The following is a 17,658-nucleotide window of genomic DNA, read 5'->3' as shown; positions in this document are numbered from 1 at the left end:
TGGGGCTCACTATCCATCAGCATGTCATTGATCTCAAGGGTAAATGCAAGTTCACGGCATCAGGGAACAGCAGCTTCAAAAGCAATATCTGTGGTTCGCAATGACTGGAGGTTGCAAGTGATGCTGCTGAAAGGTTTGCGAGAATGTGTGAATATCCACACGTTTAGGGAGGGAAAAATGCAGGGTTTATTCCCTATTTCTGCTGCAATTGGGGGTGGCTTTAATTGTGATGAAAAGGTGCATGGCAATAAGGAGAGAGGAAACAGGACCTTGCGGCTCGCATATTACAAAGACAGAATCATTGCGATCCTCCAGCCTGACCTCCTTTGTCCCACAAGCCATAGGACTGCCCTGTTGAAACTACAGCATCTCTTTCAAAAGAAGATCCTATGTTAAACAGAAGCTTTCCATGATGGGGAATCTGCAACATCCTTGGATAAATGGTGTCCCACTCCCCCGCTGAACCTTGTCTGGGAGAAGAGGAACAGACTGTGCCCCTGGAGCCTCTCAGTGCAGGGCCTGTTTGCAATCCTTTGATCAGTCTTGTGCCTTGTCTCTGAACCCTCTCGAGTTTTGCAGCCTCCTTCCTGAATTGTAGACACCAGGACTGGACACGGTATCCCCATCTTGTAGTTTAACTGCCAGGTCAAACAAAGCTAAGAGCCCCCCTACCCTCCTGCTTGACAGTCTTCCATTTCTACACTCAAGGATCGCATTGAGGGTGCTACATCTTTTGGTCTGTGAGTAACACAGAGCTCACATGTAGCTGATGCTCATCAAGACCTCCAAATAGAAATGCAAAACTCCAGAACTCTTGGTTCAGAGATGATACCTTTTATTAGATCAACTAAAAGATAGTAACAAAAAAAATTATCTAGTTGGCCTAATAAAAGCTATTATCTCTGAACCAAGAGTTCTAGAGTTTTGCATTTCTTTTCGTCTCAGGCCAACCTGGCTACCAAATACATCCCTCAAGACCTCCAAGCCTTTTTCAGGGTCCTGGTTTCACAGGATGAAGGACTCCATCCTGGAAGCAGAATCCACGCAGGTTTTTCTTAGATGTATGACATTATACACAGCTGTACTGCAGAAATGTATGCCAGTTGAGTTCAGCTCACTGAGCTACCCAAGGCACTGTGTCTGTGACTGGTCCTCTTCATTATTTACCATGCTTCAAATCTTTGGATCCTTTGCAAACGTTATCAGTAATTACTTTACATTTCCTTCCAAGTTATCAATAAAAACATCAATTGGGACAGGGTCAAGGACTGATCCCCAGAGGATCCTACTGAAATTGCACCCACCTTGATGATTCTCCATTTACAACTACTGAGAACAGGCAGGTACCAGGAGCTCCTGCGTTCCACTCTCATCACCTCTGCTGGCTCTCAGCAATGGGCCTGTTTCCCAACCTGTGTAAGGGCAATCAGAACACCGACTACAGCTAAATTCATCCCTGCTTGTAGAGCACTTGGTCTTTCAGCTGGAGCAGTCTATCGCGTTAGCTGGTGCAGAGAAGGGCAGTTTATCATGTTAGCTTCCCCCAAGTCTAAAATGGGACCACAGGATGGGTATATCCAAAACAGAGACTTATTTCTCTTATGTTCCTTGCTAGTGAACCCTGCACAGCTCTCCATTCCCCCCAGCCTCAAGGACTGAACCTTCTATTTAGTTTTTATGCCCTTCCCATCCTATAGCAGAGGCCTGCCTGACAGCAGGAGCCCTCAGACAGAGAGAAATAGATAGGTCTCTGTGGAGCCCTACATTCCCATTGCCACCACCAGAGACATGCTATGCTATTCCTGCCTTGTCCCATCCTTATCCCATGGAGCTGAACCACAGGCCCCAAAATGCCCCCTAGCTCCAATTTCCCAAGCTTCAGCAACCCTTAACTGGCCTCAGCTACTTTCTGAGCCTTATTTAAATCTGCGTGTTTACATAAAGGGTGCCAGCAGACCAGCAAAGATGAATCAGCCAGCCAGAAGGCAGTGACAAAACCGGTGAGGAAGCAAACTGAAGTCTCAAGTTCACATGGGACCAGTTCTGAGCATGCAGGGACAACCTCCTCTATCCATCCATGCAAGCCACTTAGGATGCACAGGAAAACTTATTTTTGGCCTTGCTGAATTGACTGCATTAGTGATGCAATCTAAACAATTCCCAGAACTGCCCAGAACATAGCCATGTCCGTTCCTGCCCCTTCCTCTGACAAAGGCGCGTTGGCAAATCTAGCCAGAGGGCCAAGATGAGGGACCTATCCAAAGCAAGGGGCTGAAGGAACCACCCTCTTCCCCCACAGATGGACAAATTCAAGCGCCGCAAGCTTGAGGCCCTCAGCTGCTTTCTGTCGCCAGTAAAACAAGCATTACAGGGCAAATACCTCAACGGGTTCATTAGGGGCTTGCTCTTTAGACCTTGTCAATCCATTTCCACCATCACGTGTGTTCCTGGAAAACCCTTTACAGAGACAGCCAGCCCGGAGGTTTAATGCAGCCCGAGGCCAGGCTGGAATCCCTCTGCAGCAGACCAGCGCCCTGCAGATTCCTGAGGATGGAGGCAGACAGATCACTATCGAATGAGATCAAGACAATGCCTGCATACACCCACTAAGCTTCGCTCCAAATCAGCCGAAGGGAAGAGGCTTTTCCATCTCTCTTGCAAGTCCCCACAGGAGATGACATGGAAAAGCTGGTGTCCAAGAAGAATCCAGGGAGGCCAGCAGTGATGCAGGTGGATTTAGCATTCCTGTCTAAGTGCTTGTGCACAGAAGAGTGAACCATACATGCACGTGTGTGATGGTAACACAAGATCTCTTACACGCACTCACACTGCCCTCCCTTCCACCCAAATCCACGTACATTTTAAAAGAACGAGTTGCTTACAGAAGGCTGGAGTGAGCTCCTCATGCTCTCCTTTCAGCATCACAGATCTGCCTGGCATTGTTCTATAGCAACATGACTAGCTAGGTCTTCATACCACCCCGGTCACTGTCCAAGTGTGGTAAAGACAGGTACTTTCCTAAGTAGTCACCTAGAAAGAGGCATCAGCCACCTGAACTCATCCAGACATGAGTGGAATTTCCCATCCTCTCTTCTCAGTGCACATTCTGGGAAGAGAGCTGAGGCTGTTAATGTTTAACAGCTTGGCATCTGGGACAGTGTGAGATCAGTAAAGTGGGGAAAAGGTTCTGAAGGAGTGCCTGACACTAGTGGTGAGCAACCTTTATCTCTTGTGGGCTGGACTGCCAGTGCCCGGTCTGGTCTGCAGGCTGGATCCAGCTGGTGGCCCCAATCCAGTGCCTGGGGTGGATGCAGTGGGGCCATGCAGAGACGGGTGGGGGGGACAGCCTGGCCCCGATCCAGCCGTGTCCTGCAATGGGACTGGTCTTAGCCCCCACCTGGTCCTGCAGGTGGTGGGAGGGGACATGGCCCAAACTCACAGGGGGAGGGGGGTATGGCCTGTTCCCAATCCTAGTGCATGGGGGAAGGGGGCTTGGCCCAGTCAATAAGGTGGGGGAAGGGAGGAAGGGTGGCCCAGAACCAACGCAGCTGTGTGGAGGGAAAGAGGCATGGCCCAACCCTGATCCAGCTGTGCAAGAAGGGGATGTGACCTGGCTCCAATCCACCATGCGGGGGCTTGGGAATTTGGCAGCATGGAGGGACAGCAGTATTAGTGCCACTGGTTCCCTGCCCACAAATTTCCCAAGCCGTAGGGAGCCCTGCGGATCAGATGCCAAGGCTCTGCAGGCTGCATCTGGCCCACTGGCCAGAGGTTGAGCACCCCTGGCCTAGCATGTTTCTCCCAAAGACCCCACACTCCAGGTCTGGCTCCAAGGGAGTGGTCAGAGGGTGCCATGCTCATTTGGCCAAGCCTGTGTTTGTAATCACGTTTCACGTTCACACTTAGATGGGAGGATCTGGCCAAATGTAAAATGTCCCCAGCACCCTCCCATTTCCACAGTTGACCAGCAAACGGTGGGAGAAAAAAAGCAAAGCAGAAAGGCTCAAATCCTTTCCTTCAGCATCTTCAAAGCAGCAGCAGTTTACTCAGCACTTCCAGTCCCTGCTCTTAACCCCAGGATTGTTAAAACAGGGAGTAAATTAAACCCACTGACCCTGTGGGAGCAGATGGGATCTGTCCGCAAAAGTTTATGACACAATCTCCAATGATTATTGAGACTGTTAGATATTAACAAAGCCTCAGAGCAAAGAAAGTGTAGACAGATCGATGAAACCAACAGTCGACAGGTTCCTGAAGACTGACTGGTTCAGTCAAACACTCTTGAAATCCCTTCAGCTCGAACCCAAATCAGGGTAATAGGCAGTACGGCTCTGGAGAACACTGAAGACTGACAAAGCATTGGTAGAGATATCCAGGAATACGCACCTGTAACATCAGTCAGCATCGAGGCGAGTGACTGGGGAAGCCTGCATGTTGTCAGACCACACTGTATCCAATTTGAGACTGATAAGACTACTATCCTGGGCACAAGTGATCTGCCAAACTTTTTACATCAGAGCAAAATTTGGTAGTAAAAAGTCTTGCTCAAAGTCATTTGAGCTGCTTTACTGCACAGAGCAACCTCACTGAGTCACACTATCTGCTGGAATCTCCCAAAAGTCCCAGGCCATCATGCACACACAGCTAAAGCAGCACATGAAATAAGAGGACTGATAAAAAGGCTCATTTATTAGCTTCTGTGGCATCTTATGCAGAAGCATTCCTTCAATTCCTGCTGTTATATTGCATATTGCTAGAGGAAAAAATATCCGCTCGCTCTAGCTGTTATAGGCAGAGGCAGATAGGTGCATGTGTCCAGGGACATAACTAATAATTTATAAACATTCAAAATAACTGAGATCAGCTTTGTGACAAGGCAAGTAACCCCAACCATTGACTAAGATGTGGCAAGAAAAACTTTCAAAAAAAATCACCACTGCAAAATGAAAGGGATCAAACTCCCAGCACAAATTTGAGGGGAACTTCAATCAGCTGTTCGTTCTTGACAAAGGCAGGATCAAGGAGAAAAGCAGAATAAAAATGAACAAGGGGAGAGCTCCAAGAGCCACAGCAAGGAACACGGTGCAGACTAACAGAAACCAGTGCTTTTGATCTGGAAGCTAACATGAAAGGTGCCCTCTTGCCAATAAAGGAAATGCAGAATATCAAAGTCCACTGCAAGAACAGCCCTGCAAACAGCTCGCCTACCTCATCTGCAAGCTTCACACTTGAGCCTGAATCCCAAGCCAAGACCATCTCATCTGTTTAGAAACACCCACGGAAAAGAAGCTGAACTCCACAAGCACAAATCTGGACTTGTGCAGCACAAGGAAGACAGCAGGACTGAGACTGGACATCACGAGTATCAGCTCCACACCGTACTCAAGCCCAAGGGACGATCTCCAATGGTGCTTTTTCTGACTTCGCCGCATTGTGGCTACCTTGCCTGCTAGCCCAGAGTCGCCCACAAAAAACTTTGGTTTGGCTCTTACCCCAGGCCAGCACAACTGGCTGAGACTTAATAAAACTGAGCATCATCAGGATAGCTCAGGACCCCAGTCAACCCTTCCTTAGTGCGTGGACAGGTCTTCTGTAAGTGGGACAACCCGTCTGACTCGCCATATTGCATTTGAAACAGGAGCACAACTACTCCAAATTGGCCTCTGAGCTTTTACCTAGAAAGCAGCAAAGCGGTTTACATTCTAATCCATCTACTCCTGACAGCCAGAGATCTCCTGAATCAACAGATTTGCTAGCAAGTTTAATAAATGAAGGTGTTTTGACCAATATATCCCTAGCACCCAGTCCTGCCAAAACTATCAGCAAGGTGACATCACAGGAGGGAGAGAAGAATATGGCAAAAGTAGTGCCTGGGTAACTTTAAGAGAGGACTATCATTTGATTACTCACATCTGTGATTAGTTTTATTTAGAGAGTGAAAACTTTGGGACAGGGATGGTGAGCTTTGCCTGTAAAGTATAGAGTATGCTGAAAATGTGCAATAAAAAGGTATCATAGGGGATGTAAGATAAAGCACAAACAGTGTGAGGTTTAAAATAGGGACCTCTCTTGCCAGCTGAATGAAAGGCATGAGGAGGATACAGCGAAAGTTTATGGAATGAGTGTTGGAGACCTCAATCGAGATTGCTCATGTCAAGCAAAGAAATACTTGGATAAAGAAACAGGTCGTGAAATAAAAAACAATTAAGGATCAGGAGATCCTTGTCCCAAGGAGAGAATGAAGCTGAGCGGGACTGTTGGCCAAGCTAGGTCAAAGCCAGAGAGTCACAGAAAACTATTTCTAAAGAGCATCAAGGAAGGTATGAATCTCTAGAAGGTAAAGGATCTACTAAACACTCAACTGGTGTCAGAACAAGAAAGACTTTTCCCTTTCATTTGAAGGCCAGTGTCTATCACAGTGGAGAACTGGAAACAAGTGAGCAAGAAAACTAACCCAAGAAGCAACAGGCACATGCTCACATATCTGACACTGCTTTCCATTCTCCTGCAGGCTACATTCTCCGATTGTGAGCTCTGCAGGGCAGAGATGGTGTCTTCAGATATGCCCGTAGAGCACCTATTCAAACAGGGTCCTGGTCCTAACTGTTACTGTACTGTACACAACAACATTAAAAGTAGGAACCCATTATGGATACACTGGACATCAAATAACGAACACACAGGCCAGTATTTTTATTTTATTTTATTTTATTTTTTATCTACTGTTCCAATTGCTTGAGCTTCCTGCCCAATTTCTCAACCCAAGGCAAGTTCCTTTGGCTGAAGACACTGCATACACAGCAATAAGAGAGACAATAAAGGCTATTGCCCATGAAACCCAGCAGATGATTCCCACCAGAGCCATATGCATTTTACTGAAAAGGCCTCCAAGCTGCAGCTTTTTTCCGGTCCTGTCTCAAGTCTCCCACATTGTGCAAAGTCAAGCTCTACAGATTTTGAATCAACTTAGCTGCTGATTTTATCAGATGGAGTACTAGTCAACAGCAGGGTTTTGTTCCAGTAACCACCACTGGTGAGCTTCCACCTTAGTTAGCTGCACCACGGCATAGATCAAGCCTCTATTAACAGCAATTCCCCTTGGTGCAGTCCACTACTGTTTAAGGGCTAAACTATACTGGTACAAACTGGGTCCTACAGCAGCTCTGCCTTGGGCAGTCGCTTGAGCACTGCCATACCAGCAGCTGGCTCCCAGTAAGTTGAATCCTCTGCAGGCTTCTAGTGTCTTCAGAGATGCACTGAAAAAAACTCAACAATGAAGCACGGAGCTAGGTGGAATCCAACACATCTGAATCTGTGTTTGCAGGATGGATATGGTCCCCTTCTTTGGAGAGATTAAGGAAGTGCCAAGTTTACTCTCCTCTTTATTACTGCACTGTTTTTTATTTGATGCTTTGATATTGGTGAATAGATGGCTCCTCTTGTATGGTCAAACATTTCCTGCTCTATTTATTTACTGTCATAATCCCACATTTGTGAGACTGCTGTTTGCAACAAAGCAAGCAGCTGAGATATCCCTGAATGAATCACACGAGACAAAGAGGCTGATTACAAAGCAGAAAGCTTCCATTTATACACATATCTTGGTCTTTGGGAGCTACTGGGGAAAAATGCTGCTTGGATGAAGTGCATAGCAGTTTAATGGGTCTGCTGAAATATTGTTTTTCAAACTGGCAGAGCATGGCTATGGCATGATACACATGCACTCAGCCACATTCTGAGATCATTTTCCTCTGCACACTGATGCCAGGGAGGTTTTATGGGTGTATCGGAGGGCACACAGTGAATTCACTGGCCTACTGAGACCAGATGAATATGTGAGTTTTCACACAGATGAAGAAACAGAAAACATACCCATTTACTTAGTTCTGAACTGGGTCCCTCTGATTCTCTCTCAACTAAAATCAAAAGAATGAACAAGACAAGAGCCACATAAGAATAAGCCAATTCTCAATTTCCATGAGAGGCTGTGGGGGCTTTGCAAGCCAGCTGGCGTTTTTAAGACCAGAGGTCTGGTTGGTAGCACATGTAACAAAATGTAAAAATTAGACCCACGTTTCGGGAGTGACCAGGGTTTGGAGCACTGGTGTCATTGGGACACCTTGGAAGGGAACACGATTTTCAGAAACTGCTCAGCACTCCCTGCTTGAGACCAGGTGTCTTCAATGCATCTCAAGGGAAACACCCCCAAAAAATTGCTTAAAAGGTAGTTCTGAATGTCTGGGACAAACAGAAGCAACACCCATGTAGCAAAAGCTAATTTTTTAGGTACCATGGGTCATTTCTACACCAGAGCATACAGGCAGCTCAAGTATCCTGCCTTTGGACATACAATTCCCCAGCACATTATGTAATCAACTGTATACTGCTAAACGCAGGTGAAATCCTACCTCTCAAACAGTTTGCATCTTGAAGCATGAGATTTGATTCCCTTCATCTTTTCCTGAACAGCTACAAACATTATTAATTCTCTTAAAAGTCTTCAGCAGGGGTGGTTTTTTCCAAATCTGGACATGCTCCCTAACTCAGTTTCCTGCAGTAGCAGCAGCCAAATGGTCACATGATTTTGCCATGACTTCAAAATCCCACCCTTTCCTTGATGTTCACTTCTAAAGGCTGTGCAGTCGAGGGATTGCTGCTTCCACTAGTACTGTTGGGATTCTGCTACGGTGAATGGAGCAGGCGACTAAGGAGAGTCAGACCCAGCTGGCTGGGGATGCAAGCAGACTGGGAACAGCTGAAGCACTAACTGGGCCCAACTGGGATTTGTCTGCACCATCTTCCTTGAGCTGCAATTCTCTCGATACAGCATTTTGAGATCACACAGAAAGAGTGCAGTGGCACATGTCCATTCAGGTAGGGAAGCTGTACCAAATATAGCACGCTGCAGGCTTCCCACTGAATAACGGGTGGTTTAATGCACACACCAAGCCAAGGGGTTGGGCATCTGGAATTAACCTCAGTTGAGCTGTTGTCTTGAGGGGTCAGCACAGCAATTCACTCTAGCTTTGCTTACATGTATCCCGGTGGGGTCCACTGGGACAAGCTCATGCAAAGAGTTCCCGCAGCCAGACACTGCTAATGCCTCTGTGAACCCCTGGGAGGGATTTAACCACTTTTTCCTTAGCATGTGACAGAGCTGACTAAACTAAGTCATTTCCCAGTCTTTGCTGACCAACCTTCCTGGCAAACATGGCCAGAGCCAAGTCTGACATTTCAAACCCTTCCCATTGAGCTCAGTTCATACCAACAAGATCCCCAGGGAGACGAGCAAGTCTACCAGTCCTCAGATACCAAACAAACTAGGACAGCAGCTGCACTGCAGATCCTCTCGCACCCTGCCCACAGAAGCATGCTCCAGAGGGAAGAGTGGCTGGACTTCATAATGTCCCCAAAAGGTGCAACACTATGGGATTTACGTCCCTATAAAGCATCACTGTTTGTGAACTCGACCCTTCTACATTGCAAGATAACAGAACATGCAACACATACAAGTGAAGAAAATTCTAGGACCCAAATAGAAGCAATTAAGGGACAGCTTAACTAATTGGGGCCTTCTTTCACCACACCTTCCTACACCCTTCCTAGCAATTGTGCTTTTCCTCCACTTCCCTTCCCCATCTTTGGTGTGTATGATGAATTAATTTACCAACAGGTAGCATTTGTCACACTGACCTGAATTGCTCTGAGCTGCTTCCAAGTCAATGAAATGCTACTAAAGCACCACTCCTACAGTGTTCCACGTGTACCCAAATCCAAGGTGCAAGCAAGAACCACAGTCTCTCCTCCACCCTTTTTAGCATAAAGAATAACGAAGGATGATCCCGTATCACATAATAGGAAATTCGTCTGAAGACAGGCAGTTCCAGAAAGTTAGATGCCTACCTGAGAAAAATCACCATTTTTTGGTAAGAAGTCAGCAGTGTCCACAGATGCATAGTTCATCTCTGGGAAAGGTTGTCTGCTGATGGAATTCATGTAATAATCAGAAGTGGTATTAAAATATTGCCTGCAAAGAGATAAGAAAAGCAGTTAGTTCCCGACAGTCCTGAGTTTCCCCAACTCATTTCACCATCCACCTTGTGTGGTAGACTAGTTCTTCAGGGCTGATTCAGGCAATAGACTGATTTTAACATATGCACCATGGATATTTACAGAAAAAAAAAAGACAGAGCCAACCAGTGATATTCGTCTCCAGCGGATCAAAAGCCAGTGCAGTATTCCACCAAGTTGCACCATAATCAAGAGACCAAGAACTCAGCTGTCAGATACTTGTATAAATTGTGGTTTTGATGATGAGATCAGGTGTCACAGGCTCATAATTCAGAACTCAATGCCACACAGTGAGAGGCATCAAAGTGATGCTTGCAAGGCACAATGGAGCCCCAGCCTTACATGCTACTTTTGTAAGTCTCACAAAGGGCATCTCAAACCTGAACCATCCTTCACTCAACAGAACCCACAGGTCCCCCACAGCAGCTCCACCACTGACCATTTTGCAAAGCAGGACAAAGCCAGACAAATTCCTCCCTTGCACTTGGAACAAATGCAAAGACAGACAACAACTCTCAGCTAGCACGGACGCATTATGATCAGAGGTAGGAGTGCTATAGCTTGGAAACGTGGATGTTAGAAAGAGACATGGAGACCTACAACTGTGCACAGAATTATTAACCTGGGAAGTTGTATGGGGATGAATCACTTCTGACCTCATCATCATTATCTGATTGACATCCCACAATCTCTGGGTCACACCAGCTCGTATACAAAGCAAAGGTCTCCTGATACCAGGCTCTTGGAGAAGAAAATGCACCCAACTCTCCCAGAGTTCACTTCCTTTGAATGTGAGGCAGGTAGGAGTTAGGAAATGAGAGAAGCAGAATTACTCCCTTCATTCTCCCCAGGGGGTAGCCTCTGCCCTCTATAGTACTTGTTATCACAGACAGTGCACATGTTAACTCTTTCTTTGGCTTCTGGAAGGCAAAGGAATGTGCCCGGTCATCTTTCCCGTAAAAGATGTTCACTCAAAAGGCTTGGGCAATCCTCACCTAAATACATTTTCATGTTACAGTTATTTAAAGGTTTTGCATGCTCTGACTGACTCACTCCTACGGAAAGTTTGTGTTCTTTGTGACCTCCGGCCTGCAGCACCCATAGAAATGGGCTCCAAGCCACTAAAAAAAATCTGAGAGAAGAAATGGGAAGTACCGAACAGCCAAAGTACTATTAAGCTACTAAAGAGTCTCACATACCTAACTGTTCATTAGCATAGCTTGCCCATGCGAGAAGACATGCACACAGGGTTGGCTTCCCACCCAGCATGGTGATGTGCAAATGAGCACACAATTCTCTCCTTCACGTCGTCCCCTTCTGCCACATCAGTGAAGACAAGACAGTGCCAAAAGGAGCAGCAGAAAGCTCCTCTCACCACCTTATGAATTGCTACCACCTGCCTCCCAACACTGTCACATAGTGCGGTAAGGCACTGAAGCAGCTTCGTACCCACATGCCCAAAAAGGCAAATTAAAATCTTCCAGCATGAGTGTTAATCACACCTTGATTAGGAAGGGAAGAGAACGAATCATGAAGCAGCCAGAAATCCATGCCCTGCCACGGGGGCCCCTTGAACACTAGGGAGGCATCCACCTTGCCCTGCAACGAAGCTGACCCCATGCCATCAAAGCAGGAGCACTGGGGCCTGCCACCGGCTCAGACCCTTCGAGGCAGCGACGGTTGGAGCCAACTGGGAGGCGGTTGGGTTTGAGCAATGGATTAATGGGAACTTTACGTTAACATCCCGAATCTGACTCGCATCAACCAACAGGACTGCAGTATGCAAATCAGATTCAGGGAAACCACTTAAAATCATTTGAGCTACTGGCCCAGACCCAATTAATCATTAGGAGCCTGCAAATTAGACACAAGTGCTTATTGTTCAGTCTAATTACAAGCCAATTTGGTTAGAGGTAGCTCTCAGGTGAGGCTGCAACAAGTGTTAACCATCTGAGCAGTTGGACCAGCCTGCTCGGCCTTTACAACTTCTTTGGGGTGCAGGAAGTGAGAGATACCGCCTCTGTTCAGATTAATGAAAAAGGGGCCTTTTCCACTTAAACTACGTGCACTTGTGAATCATTCTGAATGACAGGAGCAAGGACTGTCAGGCTGGAGCAGATCAGCTGTGCACCTCTACCAAAGAGGTTGCATTTCTGCTTTTGATAGCAAGCTTCACTCATCCACACCTTCAAAACAAGCAGTTTTCATCTCCAACCAAAGGAGGTAACTTGGAGTCACTTTCAAAGCATGTGACTTTTTTTTTTTTGGCAAATAGCTAATCCTATCTAAAATGAACGAGCAGAGAAATGGAAAGACTCTCATTCTCACTGACTGTGTGTTCTTCCAAAGAGGTCTCTATTAGGAAAATACCTCATTCCTCACCTAAACTGAGCCACTCAGACCATGCTCCAAATTTGGCCCTTAAAAAAAATAGGACATTTATAAACCTAGGATGGATTTAATCTTGGGAGTGGAGATGAAGCAGGTCAACTTGAGACCTTCAAACTAAGACTTCCACCCACCATGTAGGCCCCAGCTCTAGACTTCTCCAGGGGTTTCAGCCCATCTTCTGCGGAGCTGACAATTTTTACCACAGCTGAGAAAGGACGGTATTGTTACACAGCAGATACAGCCAAGCACGTTGCTGGTGTTAAATCAACAACCAACTACTAGCTATTTTTCTGTGAAGAATTATCCTGCCCTTGCTGAAAGGATAAGCCGGAGGCCCTGAAATATTCCTTTCATCTCTGACAGCTATAATATGAGAAGCTGGGAATGAAGCTCAATGCAGCTTTTGCTTATATGGAGTTCAGGCCAGCTGATAACATGCTTGTTCGAGGGAGGAAGGGCACTGTCAATTCAGGAACTTCTCTCTTCTCTCTTTAGTGGGCAGAGCCCCCCGCTGTTGGCTTTCAGGGCACAGGGCAAAGACCTGTTGCACCCTAACTCTCCAGGCAGCACCGGCTGTACTAACGGTGTTGAGCTCATTTTGTAAGAGCAGCGTAAGTGGGTCTAAGAGATGCTTTTTGAACAGAGACTTGCCAAACGATGAATAAGAAACTCTCTGCATTTGATGGACACTGAAGATATGGACAAGCTCTTGGACAAGCCAGGAAGATTGAGGCTACAGACTCGAATGAAGAGCTAGATACAGAGACGGTCTGGAAGGAGATAGTCTTGCAGCCAATTGATCGAGAAGAGCGAGGAATAAAGCTATTTACCCACGCCAAGGCCTCTGAGCAATACACACCAATCTAAGCTCAACTTGCCTACATCATCTGATATCTATTCAGCCAGCTGCCCTCAGGAGAGGCTTATTTCTTCAACAAGAAAGTGAGTTTAAACTCTTGATCATGTCCTCAGTTCTGCCAAAGTCCTCAATAAGCGAGTCTCCAAGTTGCAGCAGCATCATTAGTGGTGACATGTGCTGCACGGCTGATCCCTCCAGCAGGTGGTTTCTCTGTCATTTAGCAGCCGGCTGCAGCAACCTTTGTTTGAACAACTCTGATATTCTGCTTCCGCTATGTTCCTTGTCCCAGCTGCTTGTGCATGTCCTGTTGGCATCTGAAGCCCTTACTGGTGTCTGCCCTCCTTGTAGCCAAGACCGCTTCTTTGCACTTTGTCTGGCATTCATGCTTTGATATTCCCCCTCCATAGATCAGCAGTAATAGGGCTCAGCAGCCACAGGCTGTTGGATACAGAACTCACTCCAGAACTGACACCCAACTCAGCCCTTCCCTTCATCCCTGTCAGACAGCACCAAATGCTCTTCCAATGTCTGCTCCATAGTTAATTAGTACAACCACTTTTATCCCAAGAGAGTGGGGAACTGAGAAAGGAAAGCATTGCTTCCAGTTTTGAGAAAGACTATACACTGGTGGTCTGGCACGTTTAACTCGGATAACAACAAGGGAGCTATACCAACATAATACCACTGGCACCAATGGAGATACTCAAGATTGCATTGCTGTGAATAAAGTATCGTGTCTAGGATTCTAGCAAGAGCCCAGAGACAAGACAGATGGCTGCCTTAAAAAATACTAAATATATACTACATTTTTCTACATAAAATCCCTCCTGCTCCACTTCCCCATCTGAGACTTAGCTGGAGCAACTTTTATTGCACTGGAACATTTTGCAAGGGCTTCTGAGAAGGTGCAAACTTTGGTATCTTTGTTGAACCACATTCTCTGCAGCCTGAAAGCTGGTAAGTAAACAGGAAAAACCTGCTTCAGGACAAAGCTGTTGCTGGGAGAATAAGCCATGTCCAAATATAGCCACTTGCAAACAAGACTGCTTCTAGAGGACCCCGCACAAGGGCAGAGCTGGTTCAGATTCAGTCCCTCCCCAAGGCTGGCCTTGCTGTATTTTTACTTGTTTCACAAGGTGTCTTCCACCTGGAGCACTAAAATTAGGTCAGCGTTACTATGAGATAGCAGGCTTTGGTGTACCTACGAGGGTTACAAGTAATCTCTCAAAGGATTCTGTAACCGATGGATCAGAGGAAACTTTCTATTTTCTTCCCCTCTTCCAGCTAGCTTTCTTTAAGCACTGAACAGTACTTTTTGTGCAGCTTTGCTGAGGCTGCCAAGCTTTCTCTCCAAACCTTCCATGCTTTTTAGCAGTGATACCAGCTATTGAGCTGAAACTCAAGATAAGCATGCAGCGAACAGAAGTGTACTGAGAAGACAGACAGGCAGGAGAAAAAAAGAAAAGCATATCTGCTCTCAGCTCCATCCAACACCTTTCCCAAATAAATGGGAGAGCAGAAATAGGTTGGGTTTTTTTTTAAACTAGTGCCATAATAATTGAGGGGAAAGGTTCAGAAGAGAAATTATCTTGGAGTCAATGTCACTCTTCCATTGCAATGTCCCTAAATAAGCATGCCCTCCACACTTCAACTTAGTTTTATAGTTGTTAGGGGCTGGAAGGGACCTTACAGATCATCGGGTCCAGCCCCAGTGCACTTGAGCAGGAAAGACTGGTGGGGTCACATGACCCCAGCAAGATGGGCATCAAGATGCTGTTGTTTAAGCTATCCAAAAAGCACCAGTTATAAGGTAAACACACAAAATTGTCTGTAATGTGATTTTTTTGTGTCTTCTGAACATCTGAAAAGAGGAAGCTAAAACTGCAACCATAACCAGAGTCTCCCCTAGCAAGTAAGTGCTATGATAGGCTTCAATCCTGAAAAGATGCATGTATGTATAACTTTGCATATATGTGCAGTGCCAGTGAAGTCAATGGGTCTAATCCATGCACATCAAGTGATGTAAGTGCTTGAGTCTTGGCAGGGCCAGTGGTGTAATAAATAACATCGCCAGCACAATGGATGCTAAGACTAGCACTAAGACAGAGAGAAAGTGAAGGATAGAAATAAAGCAAGTGGTCAAACAGCAGAGGAAAAAAAAAACCCGACAGATAAATCCCAGCTAACCTTGTGGTTCAATACAGCAGCACAGAAATTCAGTTACAGCTCCCTGGAGGAGTCAGAAAGTCTAATTTACAAGAATCAGCTTCAAAAGCACACCCTCTTCCAAGCACTGACATACCAGCTCCGGGCAGGGGGACTCAACTTATTCAATAACTCCTGTTCATGTTGGCAAGGTGCAGCGTAACTAAGGAGGCCTGACGCCGTCTGCCACACATGCAACAGGGTTCTGGTAATCTCCTGGCAAAGTCTGCTTTGTGATTCTGTCCAGCCTTTAATTGCTAGCTAACCTGCCCCCCACCCTGAGGTGGAACGAGGAGGGGAGAAGAAAACAGAGAGAAAGCACTGGTTTTAGCCAAACGAAGCAAGCTAGATTTTCAAAACTGACTATTGGATTGGGAATCGCAGCCTAAAACCAAGAGAGGCCATCAGAATGAAACTCTCTGCTTTCTTTAGACACCAAATTCCTTTAGGCGAGAGGTTGAGCTAAAAGCCTTGCACCCCTGGATGGCACCAAAAGGGACTCAACCAGAAGCAAACACCTTTGGCTCAGTTTTGCCTAACTATTTGGACACTTTTTGTTATTCTTCCACCAGCTCCCCCTTTGCCCAGAAGCCTAGAATGGATGTTACTTCCCTGACAAAGTGACAAGACATCCATTTGTGCGTCTCCCCAGCATTTAGCCTTTGGTACCCCCGATATCAGCCTCCATTCTTCGGCAGCACACTGAACAGCTATTAACCATGTCACCTAGCTACCAGTTTCCCCCAAATGGAGAAAAGCCAAAGAAGCTGTGTCTTTCTGACCCAACCAGGGCCATGGGGCTGGGGGAAGTGAGGGGACATGGGACTGGCATTCACAAAGGCTTAGGCAGAATGTACTGTACACAAAGAACCACCCAAATGTCACTGGACAAAGACATCATGCAGAAGCTTTTACACTGACTCTACAAGGGAAAAACGTAAGCCACAATTCTTATCAAGTGCTCTTAGGCAGAGTTCACTGAAACCCGTTAGAGGTGTACCATTTACAAGATTTAACTATACAGGATGCAAGCGTTTACTTAGAAGGAAGTGACAATTTCTCACACCAGCCTGTACCTCTCACCACCTCAGACCTGGCAGGACTAGCAACAAGTTTAATTACAACCAGAGAAAAATATACTGATCCTAACACATTACAGCTTGCACAGCTAAGGGCATGCACATATTGGAAATAAATGTGCTCACAATTCAAAATGAGAGTTCGATTTAGCAGGGGTGATTCTATTAAGTATGATTAGCTTCCGATCATCTACATGGCCATAGCTTTTAATACCACTTCACCCATAAACGTGCCACTTACCTTCCCCAGAGCAGTAATACCTTCCCTTTTTCCCTGCACCGTCCATATAAAACTACATGCTGCATGATGTATTAGTACAGCTAGATTGTACTAATGGTACATTTTATGAACTCCATTAGTGTAACAAATCTAGACTAGCCCAAGGCCTTTTCTCCCCCTAAATCAAAGTTCACATGAAATCAAAGTTTCCCATATTTTCACAGAAGCTGTTTGCTGCTTTTCCAAGATGCAGCAGTTTGCGAAATGCCACAGGAACAGCATGATGCAATTATTTCCCCATTACTGCATGAAACGAGCAAAGCACTGAAGAAACAGTTGAATCACTGGGGTCGTGTCTATGGAGAATAACAGAAAGCAGAGCAATACTCACTGGGTTTCACTTGAGAAAGATGGAGTCGAGTAAGGGGCAGGAAAACAGACGTTACTCCACCAGTCGGAACCCAGCATCGAGTTCTGAAAACACAACACCATTAAAAGAATGACACTGGCACAGAACCACAACTTTGATAATGCACTTTGGTAGCTGGGAATTCGAGCCTTATCTTATGACCTCCCTACCCTTACCACATAAAAAAGTGGCTTTTCGTCATCTTGCAGAGAAGTAGTAGTCATGGATCACACACCACTTCTGACTTGAAGGCCCTGATGGGTTTTCATTCACTCCACAAAGTGTCTTGGGGTCATTATCCTTAGAGATTATTCCTAATCTCAAAACTTTATGGAAACTGGATACTACATCTTCTAACCTGGAGTTAGCCTGTACAGGGAAATGCCAAGGACCTGTGCATATTGCTATTCCAGGCTGCAAGTGC

The 17,658-nt window shown here is 46.0% G+C and overlaps 1 protein-coding gene across 2 annotated transcripts in view; it reads right to left on the bottom strand.

The window, feature by feature from the left end:
- SBNO2 (strawberry notch homolog 2) overlaps positions 1-17,658 on the bottom strand; it is an 84,768-nt gene that overhangs the window by 45,172 nt on the left and 21,938 nt on the right. For both annotated transcript variants that reach the window (XM_090026813.1, XM_090026814.1), the window contains 2 exons: positions 17,217-17,299; positions 9,904-10,027 (listed from right to left, as the gene is read on the bottom strand). In XM_090026813.1, coding sequence (XP_089882939.1) covers positions 9,904-10,027; positions 17,217-17,299 — 207 coding nt within the window. The remainder of the gene's footprint in view (positions 1-9,903; positions 10,028-17,216; positions 17,300-17,658) is intronic.

This window comes from Crocodylus siamensis, chromosome 14 (genome assembly GCF_052110815.1).
Source record: "Crocodylus siamensis isolate JL-2025a chromosome 14, ASM5211081v1, whole genome shotgun sequence".
Lineage (NCBI taxonomy): Eukaryota > Metazoa > Chordata > Crocodylia > Crocodylidae > Crocodylus > Crocodylus siamensis.
The sequence above is the reverse complement of the archived record's forward strand: the minus strand, read 5'-3'. Positions and strand labels throughout refer to the sequence as shown.